General features: G+C 47.2%; 7 protein-coding genes across 7 annotated transcripts; 6 read left to right on the top strand and 1 right to left on the bottom strand.

Annotated features, from left to right (window-relative positions):
• Positions 1-1,109: 1,109 nt before the first annotated feature.
• C8Q69DRAFT_448118 (hypothetical protein) lies at positions 1,110-2,684 on the top strand (the record flags this gene model as incomplete). Its single annotated transcript, XM_028629269.1, has 5 exons — positions 1,110-1,597; positions 1,657-1,779; positions 1,897-1,951; positions 2,012-2,148; positions 2,234-2,684. 5 exons carry the CDS (start codon positions 1,110-1,112, stop codon positions 2,682-2,684), a joined length of 1,254 nt encoding a protein of 417 aa, XP_028481425.1.
• A 616-nt stretch (positions 2,685-3,300) lies between these two features.
• Positions 3,301-5,516, top strand: C8Q69DRAFT_481018 (splicing factor 3b). Its single transcript, XM_028631571.1, has 2 exons — positions 3,301-3,564; positions 3,615-5,516. The coding sequence occupies exons 1-2, from the start codon at positions 3,490-3,492 to the stop codon at positions 5,229-5,231; spliced, it is 1,692 nt and encodes a 563-aa protein (XP_028481424.1). The 5' UTR covers positions 3,301-3,489; the 3' UTR covers positions 5,232-5,516.
• Positions 5,517-5,584: 68 nt separating this feature from the next.
• C8Q69DRAFT_481017 (putative mitochondrial 37S ribosomal protein S27) lies at positions 5,585-6,503 on the bottom strand. Its single transcript, XM_028631570.1, has 4 exons — positions 6,357-6,503; positions 6,091-6,299; positions 5,983-6,032; positions 5,585-5,930 (listed from the first exon to the last, which is right to left on the bottom strand). Exons 1-4 carry the CDS (start codon positions 6,393-6,395, stop codon positions 5,902-5,904), a joined length of 327 nt encoding a protein of 108 aa, XP_028481423.1. The 5' UTR covers positions 6,396-6,503; the 3' UTR covers positions 5,585-5,901.
• Positions 6,504-6,545: 42 nt separating this feature from the next.
• Positions 6,546-8,137, top strand: C8Q69DRAFT_481013 (ribonuclease III domain-containing protein). Its single transcript, XM_028631569.1, has 2 exons — positions 6,546-6,779; positions 6,835-8,137. Exons 1-2 carry the CDS (start codon positions 6,708-6,710, stop codon positions 7,894-7,896), a joined length of 1,134 nt encoding a protein of 377 aa, XP_028481422.1. The 5' UTR covers positions 6,546-6,707; the 3' UTR covers positions 7,897-8,137.
• Positions 8,106-9,446, top strand: C8Q69DRAFT_115691 (hypothetical protein). The gene is made up of 4 exons (XM_028625157.1): positions 8,106-8,586; positions 8,650-8,688; positions 8,763-8,828; positions 8,880-9,446. The coding sequence occupies exons 1-4, from the start codon at positions 8,314-8,316 to the stop codon at positions 9,315-9,317; spliced, it is 816 nt and encodes a 271-aa protein (XP_028481421.1). The 5' UTR covers positions 8,106-8,313; the 3' UTR covers positions 9,318-9,446.
• Positions 9,447-9,679: 233 nt separating this feature from the next.
• Positions 9,680-11,670, top strand: C8Q69DRAFT_481005 (hypothetical protein). Its single transcript, XM_028631568.1, has one exon. It carries the CDS (start codon positions 9,728-9,730, stop codon positions 11,444-11,446), a length of 1,719 nt encoding a protein of 572 aa, XP_028481420.1. The 5' UTR covers positions 9,680-9,727; the 3' UTR covers positions 11,447-11,670.
• Positions 11,671-11,797: 127 nt separating this feature from the next.
• Positions 11,798-13,149, top strand: C8Q69DRAFT_481004 (putative er lumen protein retaining receptor). The gene is made up of 6 exons (XM_028631567.1): positions 11,798-12,060; positions 12,120-12,178; positions 12,231-12,297; positions 12,352-12,557; positions 12,626-12,876; positions 12,949-13,149. Exons 1-6 carry the CDS (start codon positions 12,039-12,041, stop codon positions 12,983-12,985), a joined length of 642 nt encoding a protein of 213 aa, XP_028481419.1. The 5' UTR covers positions 11,798-12,038; the 3' UTR covers positions 12,986-13,149.
• Positions 13,150-13,515: the final 366 nt, after the last annotated feature.

Raw genomic sequence — 13,515 nt, 5'->3', positions numbered from 1 at the left:
CGCGAGACCTATCATGGATCTCTGACGACTTTGTTGGCGCCATAGCTGGCCCCCAATCCCCCGATCACCGTCCGGCCATTGGTTATAGCCTGTCCCGGCATACAGCACCCTTGGATGACATTGCAGTAGGGCCACCCTCCTCGACGTGGCCAGCGAGCGTGCCATGTATATTTCCGTTGATGAAGACATTGTTGAATGAAGTCGGTGAGGAAGCGCAACGCATGAGCGCCTTGCGAAGATCCATGCTGCTTGGGGCTTGCAGTGATGTGAAAACTCACCGTGGCTGTTCTTTGGCTCTGAATCAGCGAGGCCCGGGCAGAAGAATGGAACAACAAGCTGTCTGCCCCCGTTGATCCTTATACCAGGCGAAAATGATGCTCTTTACTCGATTGGGTTTGACCGCTTCCGGCTTGGATTGTCGATGCAACTTGCAGTCAGATATCCAGATCCATGCAAGCTCCACCTTATCCCCATTTCCCACGATGGTTCAGCTGACTTTTAGTATCTCGCCCCGTACCTTACAGAGAACACATCTATTGCATTATTTGCTGTCCCTTTCCAGGGATCCTATGCTCTATGCTTCTTTCCTCTCATGGTCGCTTGGATTCTGCAGGCAGGGCGTCATGGTCTCGTGGAGCTCTCTTTTGAACTCTTCTTGCCACACGTACTCGATGTACAGCACCCGCATGCGATCCCATGTTTCTTTTCTGCTTGTAGCTAGCCAGACTAGCTATTTGTATGCTATCCTTCGCCCTTCTTGTGTCTTGAGATTGCTTCCTGATACCACCTGGCATTCAATTTCCCCTAAAGAAGTGTTTCACCATTCACACTGGTTTCTTGGTGTTGAAGCCCTTCTTCTGTCTTTCTCTTCTTCTTGATCTTGGTTCCTCTATCGACTATATTTATACGATTCATGACAACTCAGTCTGGGGTTCCAGTTGTGGCAGATTGAATACGATATCCATAATATTGACTCATAGTGGACTTGAAAGCCGCTAAATACCTCTCTCAATTACTCCTAATCACACAAAGACTTGTACCATACCGGCATCCCCTGTGTTCTGTCGTCGATATATTGGTTTTCCCAGTACTATCTAGATCAAGCCATCATGAGTGGGTACGGAAAATATAGCAGCCAGGGGCACGATAACTACTTCATTGGCCAGCAACTGAATATATCTGGCACATATGACAATGTCGAACCGCATGAGCTTGGGTACGCTGAGTCTGCAGCATACAGCTTCTCCCAGCAGCCGTTTAGCACCTATTCGACTCAGCTCGGATCATTTGCTCAACCGTCATGTCTGTCTCAAAATCCTCCGGATTCGGGAGCATCTTACGCCCCTAGGCAGTATCTTTCTCCAATTTCTCCACAAAACCAGATCTTCTCCCAGGGGTTGCCTCACAAATACTCAGACTATGCATCCCAGACGCACTATCTTCATTCCCCGAGATATCTGCCTCTGCGGTCTCCGTTGCCTCGAGATGAAGTCGAAAGTCAAGAGTCGTTCGATGAGAGCACAATGCTGTCTGAACCTGTCATACCTCCACTGCAAGGTTTTCCAGATGTTAGGGAATTCGACCGGTTAATGGCAAGGTATGTTGTCCATTTCCCATCGAATGAGCAGACAGACACTTTGCTCATCAAATTTTCAGTTATGTCGATGATCTTTCTGTGAAGAAACAAGACAAAGCACTTATTCACGCCGCCAGAGCGCGGAATATCAGGAGCGTGCTGATGGACCCGAAGGATACGGCTGTCGAATCTGCTCAGTTCAGGTACGTAAATAGATATCCCTTCATCCAATTGCAGAAGCCTGCCATTATATCGCCTCTATCCAATCTCCATCTTTATTCAACTATACCAATGGGAATCTCTAACGATGAAAAATATAGGTTCTGGGTCAAAAAGATGTTCAAGCTCCAGGCAATTGACGGACAAAACCCAGAGGTAACATGATGTCACATGTTCAACTCTTGGATGATGCTAATTCTGATGGTATTGAAACAGTGCAGGATGGTCTGTCATGAGGGAAAGCCAGTAGCTATTCGCGAAAAGCTATTCAAGATTCTTACAAAGGCACATCAAGAATGCCAACACGGTGGTCGAGACAAGACCTCTGCCCAAGTGCGTCGGGTATATTCATGGTAAGTCACGCCGGACATGTCCTGATAAAGTGGCCTCAAATATGCTGGTCTTCTGTGGCTTTTATCTGACAGAACACATATCCAGGATCCCCAAGGAGCTTATTTCCCGTTTCGTCAAGATATGTCCTACTTGTCAAGTTCGTCGACGAGGATCCCGTCTTACACCTCCTAGCTCACGGAGGGAATCACCGCAACTTGAACCAGCATCGCGGTCTCCAACGGATATCTCTCCCCCCGTATCTAGGAGACAGTCGGTAGTCAGTCGACACGCGAACCTAGACAGGTTGCAGACACATGTGCTTAGTGAGTCTCGCAGCCAGGGCGATTGGGATAATGGCCGCCAACAAATTCGTGAACAGCCAGGTGAAAGTCACGGGATGTCTTCTTTTCTTAGCGATGCCTTACATACAATGCCCAATTCCATTGCCAGCCCTTTGAACCCCCCAAGGAGCGACCCATCGCTTATTCCACCTCAGCTCAGGTATAACCCTGTCCTCGTGAGGAACGATGGCAATCCGAATCAGCGTTCCTTTTGAGCCTTGCATAATATCCTTCTCTTTTCTGACTTGGATATCTGGAACACAGGCAGTGAACGGAGAAAGGAGAGCTCTTGCATTCGTTACGCATCAGGTTGACCTGGGCGGGCTACTGTCGTGTCCAGATAACGCTTGGACGTTTCTGATATCGGCCTATTCATCAGTCTGTTTTTTTATTGTTCCCTACGCAGGCATCAGCATTGACGCTCGAACAGTTCTGGGAGAACAGTGGCGTTGACAGGTCCTTTTCTCATTCTTCATGTATTTCCTTTTCTATTTCTTCCCTAGGACGACAAAAGTTATTGCCAGTATGCAATAAGGCGCTTGGAATAGCAGGCAGGAGACGACCAGGCGAAGTTGGAAATGACTAACTACATGCTAATACTAGTTTCCTAGTATGATATCATATTTCTGTACCATTTGTCAGATATAGTTATAAATACATGTGGCAGGTAACAGGGAAGATTGTTGCATCTACAACCTACTTTATAGCGGGGCTGGGGCCTTAACTATATACGCGCGAATCTGTACACTAACTTACTTAGAGTAAAGCAGGCTGTGGAGCGATAGGCGCGTATTATCACGTGACGGTATTGGAGCAGAGGCGAAAGTCGGCGTCGGAGTTCTCGATCGCAACCGCGCTCGATTCCCATCAGAAAAGTTTAGCTCGCGCAAGCACCTTAATACCCAGTGGGGAGCTCTTCGTGTCTTTGACGAAGCTTGATACGATATCGGACCATCCTGACGCGAGTATACGATCCATCCACCAAGATAGGAGCTAGGGCCCTGTCCCTTTTCGTACACCATGCCGGCGGCAACTGCGAAACTTAGCAAGAATCAACTGAGAAGGCAAAGGAAGAAGGAGAAGAAGAATAATGAGGTATGTCATACGTGCACACTTCTGTTGAGTCAGTTGCTAACTATTATTAGGACGCTGCTGAACCGAAGGTCGAGCCTTCAAAAGTAGAGCCCGAAACTGAACCATCGACATCAAAGGCACATGATGACAAGGATTCGCAACTCTCACAAATTTCGGTAGACCCTAACGATCCCTTATGGGATATGTACAAGGATGTCATAGGAAAGTTTGAGGATACGGAAGGAGAAGGCGCCGCGCCCAAAGAGCCCGAAAAACCAGAGGTGTATTACGACGATGATGACGAGGTTCCAGATGAAGAGGAGAACCAGGCGCCCAAATTATCGAAGCGGAAACGGAAAGAATTGAATAAGCTCTCTGTTGCTGAACTTAAGGCAATGGTGCACAAACCTGAGATTGTGGAGTGGACAGATACATCAGCCCCAGACCCGCGTTTGCTCGTTCACGTCAAAGCCTATCGAAATGTCGTCCCTGTACCTTCACATTGGTCGCTGAAACGGGAATATCTCTCTTCCAAGAGAGGTGTGGAGAAACCTCCCTTTGCGCTTCCCAAGTTCATCCAGGAGACGGGTATCGCTGAAATGCGGGACGCCGCCCTTGAAAAACAGGAACAAGCAACTTTAAAGCAGAAGCAGAGAGAAAGAGTAAACCCGAAAATGGGAAGATTGGATATCGATTACCAGAAGCTTTACGAGGCTTTCTTTCGATTTCAGACAAAGCCCGAACTCACTCGTTACGGCGAAGTTTACTACGAAGGCAAGGAATACGAGACGAATCTCCGGCACTTGCGCCCTGGTGAGCTCAGTGACGAGCTAAAAGAAGCGCTCAATATCCCACCAGGCGCACCGCCTCCTTGGCTCATCAATCAGCAGCGGTTCGGACCCCCGCCGTCCTATCCTGCTCTCAAGATTCCTGGTCTGAACGCTCCTCCGCCCCCGGGAGGCATGTGGGGTTACCATCCCGGTGGCTATGGAAAACCTCCAGTGGACGAGCATAACAGACCTCTCTATGGAGGTGATATTTTCGGTGTGCTGCAAACGCAGCAGAACGTGCAACAAGGGGAGCCGGTGGAGAAGGATCTCTGGGGAGAACTACAGCCTCCAGAAGAAGAAGAGGAAGAGGAAGAAGAAAGCGAAGAGGAGGAAGAGGAGGAAGAGGAGGAGGAGGGTGACGAGGGAGGATTGCAGACACCCAGTGGCTTGGAAACTCCCAGCGGTATTGTTTCCGCAGTACCAACCGAAATCGGAGGAACAGAGAGCATAGCTGGTGAATTCGATGTGCGCAAGCATGGTCGGGGAACAGAAACCGAGGAATACACACAACCAAGAACTGCGTACCAAGTCATTCCCGAACAGCAGACCCGCGTACACGGTTTCTTCGGAGGCGACAGAGCATATGATCTCAAAGCAGCTCAGAGTCACATTCCCGTTCTTGGGGCAGAAGACCAGAACCGGAAGAGGAAGAAGCCGGGCGATGTTGAAGTGTCTGTTGATCCGGACTCTTTGCAGGCTCATGATGGCATCAATAAGGAGGACCTTCAGGGTCTCTATGATGCGCAGAAACAGCAAGAGCATCCTAATTGGGCTTTTCAGGAGGATCTCAGTGATATGATTGCGAGTGAGAGTCGCAAGCGACTCAAGAAAGATGAAGAGAGACGGAGTCGACGATGAGCAGCTATGAACCATCGACATAAGTCACAATAATAGGTCACATTAAATAATGACATGGTTTCTCTGTTACTAGTAATCCGTGTTGTGTACTAGTACTGGCATAGTAGTTTACAAAGCATCCTTAATACTCTTCTAGTACTATCCTTGTTAGATTGCACAGTGGCAACGATTCTTATCTTTGGAGTTATAATACGATTTCGATACATTATAGGCAGAATATTGAGCCCCCCTCCCCCTGTTTTATAGAGCAAATATCACTAGGGGCACTGGTAGATAACAGTCCAGGATTATATAGAATAGATATCTGAAAGGATAGCTGAAAGTGGTTAATAGACGGCTCATTGCTGTCTGCTGGCTTATATTTGTAAATTCAGCAAAGAGCGAAACTGGATCTTTCAGAGATGCATCATATATCGTGATTGTTGGTTTCCAGACAAAGCATTGTCATATACTCTATTTTCCTGATATTTCATTGGGATGATTTCGGTAGAAGCTAATATTACATGGGAAGGAAAGCACGCATGGTAAGAAAGAGCCCAGAACTCCTCCGGAGAAAGTTTGAATGAATGCGGCCAGCCGCAGGCGAGTACGCGATGTTTTCTAGACACCGCGCAATCTACGTCAGCAATGCATCCTTCTCCTGTGTCCCGTGCACTCAAAGACGTATGGCTTATTTCTTCTTCTTTGCCGTTCTCGATTCTGGAAGCTGTTAGCGTCGTCGACATGTGCTGTCGTTTATAAAGGATCGTACCTGCTGCAGTTCGCTTCTTCTTCGGTCGTCCCTTTCCTCTTAATTTGGCACTGGGTTGGATGTTAGTGACAGGTAGACTTCTCGCCCTGAGGTTATTCGAATACATACATCTGGATCGCTTCTTCTCGGTCATCCTCCGCTTCATCGAAGGTGGTCAAACCAAGAGGTTTGTACGTCTCTTGGAGATCACGGAATGACACGGTCTTTCTAGGGTACCATGCCGCAAGCGCCGGTCCTCGCAATCGCTGTCGCAAGATCTTATTTCCCAGCCGCAAGCGTTGAGGATTGTAGTTCAGAGAGAAGATGCGGCACTGACTCTGTTAAGAAGGGGCAGTTAGCAACATATCATGACCACGAGCGAAATAATATCTCACCTTGAGTAACTCAAGCAGGCGTGACTGTGGTGCCGCCATCTTGTAGGAGACAAAGGTCGCAATGGATGATTGATCCGAGTTCCGCGGAGAGATCGAGTCGTGAAAAGCATCCGCAATAGCGCGGCGGTCGTGCACGTGATCTACTAGGTATATTATTTCCTGCGGGTCTCATCCTCCTACAACTGCGCAGAAAATAATGAAACTGATGCTTTAACCATAGTTGTCCAAAATCGCTGGCGATCTTTTTATGTGACAGAAAGCTATATGGCTGCTATCTACACTGGAATTCTTATTTTTTCTTGCATTCAGCATTAGTCTCTCGGACTGACAACGACGAAATTCTGCTCACAGATGGGACACAAAAGGAAAGCCGGTGCTCTCAGCCAATGTCTGAATGCTGGTCCACCGGAGAAGCAGTCAAAGGTAATAATGAATACCTCATTTTTTCCAACTTCAGACTTACATTCGAGATATTTAGAATCATGACCGCCCCGTTAAGATTGAGCGCGGAGCCACAAGCGCAAATGCGCTACCTGACACCAATAAAATCCAGTCTCTGTTGGTCGAGCTGCAAAATCTCGTCGCCGAGGTGATTAAAGGTGTCGGGCCCGTCCAGGATCAACTCGGAGGAGTTGGTCGCGATCTACTGAAAACAGCGTCCCAGATCGAACGAAGATTGGCACAGGCCACAAGCACATACCACTGCCATGCTGGTAAATCCTCTCAAGTGACAGAAAAGGCACCAAGGACGTCGCCAGAGGACAAGGCGACACATCTGCCGGTTTTGCCTCTTGTAAGAGACCCGGCATTGGAACAAGCGGCATTTAGGCATCCAGGAGTTGTGAAGGGCCATGAAGGAGATACTAGCACCTTGAATTATGACAGGCTAGAAATACTCGGCGATGCGTACCTGGAGCTCATGGCTACCAAGCTCATTTGGAACCGATTTCAGAATCTGCCCTCGGGGCGAATATCACAGCTGAGAGAACTCCTGGTGAAGAACGAAACGCTCGCAGAATTCGCGACATTATACGGTTTCGACCGCAGGGCAGCGGTGCCAGAGGAGAATATCAAACAGCCTAAACGTTGGACAAAGACGAAGGGGGACATCTTTGAGGCCTACGTTGCTGCCGTCATATCGTCTAATCCCACCAGTGGCTACGAAGAAGTAGAGAATTGGTTATCCCAGCTATGGTCCCCCAAACTTGATTGTTTCCTTGACACGAAGCCGACTCTTCAGTCGAAGGAGCTTCTTGCGAAGAAAATAATGGGCAAAGGTATCAAACTCAAATATGTCGATGAACGGCCGCCTGTTCAGCTCTTAGGAGGCATGCAGACATTCTATGTCGGTGTGTATCTCACAGGCTGGGGTTGGGAGAACCAGCACTTGGGTTCAGGCCAAGGCCTCAATAAGGCCATTGCTGGAGACAATGCTGCGCGTGAAGCTCTACTAAACAAACCGCTGATAGACGAGATTGCTGCTGCAAAAAGAGCACATAATAATTCGGAAGCAAAGGCTTCAGGACATGTGGATTACTAGATGCGGTTAGCTTTGCTGTTACTGGTTTAGCGCTATAATACGCTATCAAAAGACGTGACTCCGCCGTCATATGATTTGCACTTCATCCCACTTATCGCTCTTCTGAATTACCCTCAAATCATTCGCACTTCATCCCACTTATTGCTCTTCATCCTCAAATCATTCGCACTTCATCCGCAAATCATTCGCACTTCATCCGCAAATCATTCGCACTTCATCCGCAAATCATTCGCACTTCATCCGCAAATCATTCGCACTTTATCCTCAAATCATTCGCACTTCATCCGCAAATCATTCGCACTTCATCCTCAAATCATTCGCACTTCATCCTCAAATCATTCGCACTTCATCCTCAAATCATTCGCACTTCATCCCACTTATTGCTCTTCTGAATCCCTTAAAGGTCCGCCTTTCAACATGGATTCTCAGCCGGTGTTCAGCCCAGCCTGTCCTATACCATACATTCTCCAACCTGCAGAAAGAATTCAACAACTAAAAGACTTTCTTCAAACTGAGTTCGGTCAAGTACAGCGCGTTAACGTGGAAGCTCTCATCAAGCTCTATGAGAGTGGTGAACTCGGGCCACGCAAACTCGGAGATGCCCCGGTTTACCTCGTGAATGGTAAACGGGTGGAGAAGAACCCGTGGGAGGACGAGTCAGTGGCTCCGGGTGAGATCAAGTGGTGCGAGGTATGTTTTTCAATCACCGTACTGAATATATATTACAGTAACTTACATTTGTGATGTCTTTAGAATATGTACCATCAATTCACGCAGCAGTGTGGACCTCAGGTAAATGCATAAATCTATGATATTATAGTCCAGGGCCAACTGTATGCCGCTTTCTGGCTTTTCCTTATAACTAGCCTCAACAAATGGTCCAATCTGTCTCAGATTCGTTTCCTTATAATCCGACCTTCAATATGCACCAAGTATGCCAAGTCTATATTAAATGTTTGAGATCATAAAGTAATAAAACTTAGGTTCATGCACGGATTAGGTTACCTCCGCAGTACGGCGGCGACCCACGCTTGACACGGCCTTTCTTAGTCTGTAATGACACCGGAAGCAATGTTCTCACAGTCTTCACTTCAGACCTTGCAGTACTCAACTTCAATCCAACACTACATGCCGGAGTTATACAAGGTACCACATTCATAACAACCGCATCCATAACAACTGCAAGTGGTCAGGTACCTGAGCCTCTTATATTTGTTGACATGCAAATTCTTACTTCTGCATTTGTGGAACTCACTCCCTGGTTTCGCGAGACGGCTGTTGTGAAGCCAGATACTCCGGGAGTCGCGCGCCTCTCAGGTGCAGCAATGCGCAATCATTTGTTCTTTGCTACAGCACCTGGCAATGCCCGTCTTTATGTCGCACAGAAGAAGGCTGGGATTATCCGAGACCTCCCTGCTTGAGTCTTTACATGTGGATGTTGTAAGGGCTAGGTGGATAGATAAGATCAGATCCGGCCACTTTCGGTACATAGCCAGGCTAGACGCCAACTGTTGTTGAAGGCCGGAAAAATTCAGAAATTTGTTATCCCCATAGAACAGACAGCAACTAAAGTGAGATATTAACCTTTTCAATCTCTGCGCCGCTTGATAAATATAACTACATTAACTACGCCGTGGTTAGCTATGTTACCTAGTTAACTATGTGGTGGTTAGTTACAGCGAGTTCGAAGGCCTGATTAGTCATCTGGATTTTCACCGCTTTGCAACGCGACTAAAAGCAGCTTCTCCGATCAAGACAAGATTCGTTATCTGAGCCAAAGATGGATCGAGATAGAAGGTACAGTATTTGTCGCTTCCCTTATAACGTCTCCATGTACGCTTCTTCCTCTTTTAGGACTGTAGCTAACATCCATCTCAGGTTTGATGACCGACGTGGCGGGGAAAGCTACCGCCCGTCAGACAGAATAGATCGTTCTGCATCTCGAGACTTCACACGCTCTCCTTGGACGCCTGCTCGAAACCGGTCACCTCGTCCCTTGGCCGATACATGGGTACCATCTGGTGGTCGGCCATCTGATCGTCCGCGCAGTCGCTCTCCGCCTCCGTCCTTTCGGCGTCGGTCGCGCAGTCCTCCATATCGAAATCGAGATGCGGGAATCGGATACCGTGGGAGGACACGATCGCCTCCACGAAGACTTTCTCCGAGAAGAGACCAAAGAATCAGGTCTCCCAATCGTCATTCTTGGCGCGGAGGGTCTCCTTATTCTGGACCACGGTCTCCGCGCGCTTCGAGACCCCGTAGTCCGCCTAAGCGCATCAGGGGGCATTCTCCCTCCGGTCGCTATTCAAGGTCCCCCAGACGGGAACGCTATGGCTCATCTGCCTCGGATAGACATACGAGAGCACCTTCACCGGCTCGACGGGGTATAACACGAGGAGGCAGTTCGCGAGGGGGGTTTTCTACTCGTTCGCGTAGTCCTACACTTAGAGACAGAGGCCGGGAGTCTTTCGCGGCTAACGCGTCCAGAAGACGCTCTCCTACACCTCCAAGACAGGCTCCATCTACGCATGCATCTGCCCAAGGTTCCACTGCTACGTCTCAGCGATCATCACCGCGTATACATCCCGACAGGCTTAGCGTACCTGCGTCGGAGCACCCAAGTCACTCTCCAGCAAGTCGATCAGATACTCCTCGACGCGATTCTAGGCCTAGGGATACACCATCTTCACATATGATGAAGTCACCTTCCGAAGATCAGGGGCAACCTTCTCAGGAACAACATCAAACGGCGTCACCCAACACAATGGACCTATCAGTCCCGAGAAGTGGCGAGCGTGGTCGTGATGGAGATGCCAGTGAAATAACACGACGCTCATCAAAACCGTATGCGCCAACAGTATCAGTCCCACCAAGTGGACCACAGGCGCTTAGGAGACAGTCAAATGCTTCTTGGGTCTCGTCCACACCAACTTCTCGTGAGATGCAACTTCCATCTGGCCCTTCAAACAGTTTTGCGGCTGCATCTACAGCAGGTCGTGGGAGCAACATTTCCTTACTTTCCGCCCCAACCAGGCCCCGTGGTGGTCCTAGTTTCAGTAACCGTGAGAGTCCACGTGAACCATCATGGGCAGCAACTGCGCCGCCGCCGCCGCGTCGTGGACCTATCCAGCAAACTTATCACGGGACTCCTCCCACAGGACCTCGGGGCAGCTTTGCGCCTCCTCCGCTGGGATACGACTCCTCGCGACATCCCCAATATCGACGAAGCAGTAGTACTTCCGGTATTCATCCTCGCGCTCAGAAGGTCACGAATCATCTTTCGGGCCTCCCTGCTATTATCGCGGGAGGAAAGCTCCTTCCGTCCCCGTTGGATCCCGCAACTGAGAGACGACTGTCCCAGCTAGAAACAGATCAGGAGAAGTTATTCGAACAAGTCGCGGAGAAACAGAGATTGAAAAGGGCTGTTCTCAGGGACTGGGACAAGTTGGACAGGGAGAGCGCAACCGGTGCGTTGAGAAGTGAATTGGCTGAAGGTCATTTGCAGCGCATGGCCGAGGGGGAGAGTATTGGTGGCGGAACGGCGTTCTGAAAGGCCCTCTTTATTTACTTCCTGATTTATGAGCGCACTGGAGCAGGTCGGCGTTGGGAATGACTGGGAGCACGGTGGAAAATTGCATCGATATGGGATACCTATGGTGGGAAGGGTCTGTATGAATAATAGCATGAGGAGTTATCAGCGGGCATATTTTGTTTGTAACAGCATAGCTAGACTTAAGAAGTATTAATTTTAACTACTATGGTATTCAATGGTGGAGTAATGATCTTTTTGAAAGCTGTTGGTTGGTGGGGAGCTGGAGGTATCCTGCTCTGCAGATCAGCTAAGATGCCAAGAACTCGTCCTCGCGGGTAATTCCGTACTTTACATGGCGAGGCTGCGTGTCAACAATACTCCCTTGCACTCTCACCTTCCAGCAATTAATTCTTCTGGTCTGCTAACGACAACAAGGCCACGAATTCTTTTCATGTTTCGTGGGCATTAAGTGCTCACTAGCACCCAACCACCTTGGTTTTCTCTTCTGTCCTTCCTTTCCAACTATTCACCCTGCCAATACTCGACCTAGACGCGTACGGCCTCTACTTTTCAACTCTTCAGGAACCGCAGTTAACTATCACCTGGCACCATGAATATATTCAGACTTTTAGGTGCGTATCAGGCAATTCTACTGTGTTTTTGATCGCGCTGACTCGTTGCTTCACAACAGCGGACTTCTCCCACCTGGCATCGATCTTCATTCTTCTACAGAAGATGAAGTCGTCGAGCGTGCGCTCCTACTTCCCCATTCCTTTCCTTCTCTAGCTAAGCAATGAGACAGAGCTGCTCCGGACTATCCTTCAAATCACAGGCGTTATATTTCCTAGTTTTCGTGACGCGATATCTGGGTAAGGCCGACTGAACATCTTACTGCTGTCTGGGCCGTGCGCTAACTCCAGAAGACCTTTTTTGGACGTTCACGGACTCGGCATATAACACTACGTTCAAGATCCTTTTCATCGGATCTTCTGCCTACATCATCTATCTCATGCTTAACGACTACAAGCCGACGAACGACCCCAATCTCGATACTTTCAAAGTGCAGTATCTTCTTGGTTTCAGTGCGCTTTTGGCACTTCTCTTTCCAGCTGAATACAGTATTTCAGAGGTGAGTCTTGGGATATGCTGGACCAATGGTTACTTCGGAAAGAAGCTTATCATCTCGTGATGCCCCAGATCCTGTGGACGTTTTCAATCTGGCTGGAGTCGGTTGCAATTTTACCCCAGCTGTTTATGCTGCAAAGAACCGGTGAAGCAGACACCATAACAACGCATTACCTCTTCGCACTTGGGATCTATCGCGCACTTTATATCCCTAATTGGATATACCGCTACTTCGCAGAGAACTACTTCCATGCTATCCCCGTTCTAGCTGGCATCATCCAGACGGTGTTGTACTCTGATTTCTTTTATATTTACTACACAAAGTAAGTGAATTCTATTAGCAAATCGCCCCTTTCTAGGAGTGAGAAAAGGCAATGCTAAGATACTTTATACAGGGTTTTAAAGGGCAAGAAGTTTTCGCTTCCAGTTTAAGTACTGGTATAAAAGGCTTAGGGGAAATATGCAATTATATAATTTGCATAGCATTAGCAATAAGCTTAGAGATAAATTAAATAAATCTCTAAAATATTATATTAAGTATAATAGTACTATCTGTAAAAAAGGCAGGTAAATAGTTAATAACTAGTATAAGGAATATAAGTTTTTAAAGATTATTAGTAAATTACTTCTCTAGTAAATATAGTAAGAGAGTAATAGTATTATATACTTAGCTTAGAGAAAAGTTTACTTAGTATAAAAAAGAGTTTATATTATTAAAGACTAGTAGTAAAGAGTTTATATAAGTAAAGAAATAATAAGATATAAATTATATTAAAATAAATTATTAGCTTTTAATAAGATAATAATTTAAAACTTATTTATATTTTAATCTTTAAGTATTTCTTAATTTTAATATTATATAAATCTTAAAAAAAAAGAGTATAAAGTTTAATTAATTATCTTAATATTATATTTAATTTTAAAGATTTATTATAATTTTATAATTTTTATATTAATTTCTT

The sequence above is a fragment of the Paecilomyces variotii genome (genome assembly GCF_004022145.1).
Source record: "Paecilomyces variotii strain CBS 101075 chromosome Unknown C8Q69scaffold_16, whole genome shotgun sequence".
NCBI classification, from domain to species: Eukaryota; Fungi; Ascomycota; class Eurotiomycetes; order Eurotiales; family Thermoascaceae; genus Paecilomyces; species Paecilomyces variotii.
The sequence above is the reverse complement of the archived record's forward strand: the minus strand, read 5'-3'. Positions and strand labels throughout refer to the sequence as shown.

Coding starts and splice junctions, on each gene's coding strand:
- C8Q69DRAFT_481018 (XM_028631571.1), top strand. CDS start 3,490: ATGCCGGCGGCAACTGCGAAACTTAGCAAGAATCAACTGAGAAGGCAA. Junction 3,565..3,614: donor AGGAGAAGAAGAATAATGAG/GTATGTCATACG, acceptor AACTATTATTAG/GACGCTGCTGAACCGAAGGT.
- C8Q69DRAFT_481017 (XM_028631570.1), bottom strand. CDS start 6,395: ATGGCGGCACCACAGTCACGCCTGCTTGAGTTACTCAAG. Junction 6,300..6,356: donor GCCTGCTTGAGTTACTCAAG/GTGAGATATTAT, acceptor CCTTCTTAACAG/AGTCAGTGCCGCATCTTCTC. Junction 5,931..5,982: donor GAAGAAGCGAACTGCAGCAG/GTACGATCCTTT, acceptor AACAGCTTCCAG/AATCGAGAACGGCAAAGAAG.
- C8Q69DRAFT_481013 (XM_028631569.1), top strand. CDS start 6,708: ATGGGACACAAAAGGAAAGCCGGTGCTCTCAGCCAATGTCTGAATGCT. Junction 6,780..6,834: donor CACCGGAGAAGCAGTCAAAG/GTAATAATGAAT, acceptor CGAGATATTTAG/AATCATGACCGCCCCGTTAA.
- C8Q69DRAFT_115691 (XM_028625157.1), top strand. CDS start 8,314: ATGGATTCTCAGCCGGTGTTCAGCCCAGCCTGTCCTATACCATACATT. Junction 8,587..8,649: donor GTGAGATCAAGTGGTGCGAG/GTATGTTTTTCA, acceptor TGATGTCTTTAG/AATATGTACCATCAATTCAC. Junction 8,689..8,762: donor CGCAGCAGTGTGGACCTCAG/GTAAATGCATAA, acceptor CCTTATAACTAG/CCTCAACAAATGGTCCAATC.
- C8Q69DRAFT_481005 (XM_028631568.1), top strand. CDS start 9,728: ATGTACGCTTCTTCCTCTTTTAGGACTGTAGCTAACATCCATCTCAGG.
- C8Q69DRAFT_481004 (XM_028631567.1), top strand. CDS start 12,039: ATGAATATATTCAGACTTTTAG. Junction 12,558..12,625: donor CTGAATACAGTATTTCAGAG/GTGAGTCTTGGG, acceptor GTGATGCCCCAG/ATCCTGTGGACGTTTTCAAT. Junction 12,877..12,948: donor TTTTATATTTACTACACAAA/GTAAGTGAATTC, acceptor TACTTTATACAG/GGTTTTAAAGGGCAAGAAGT.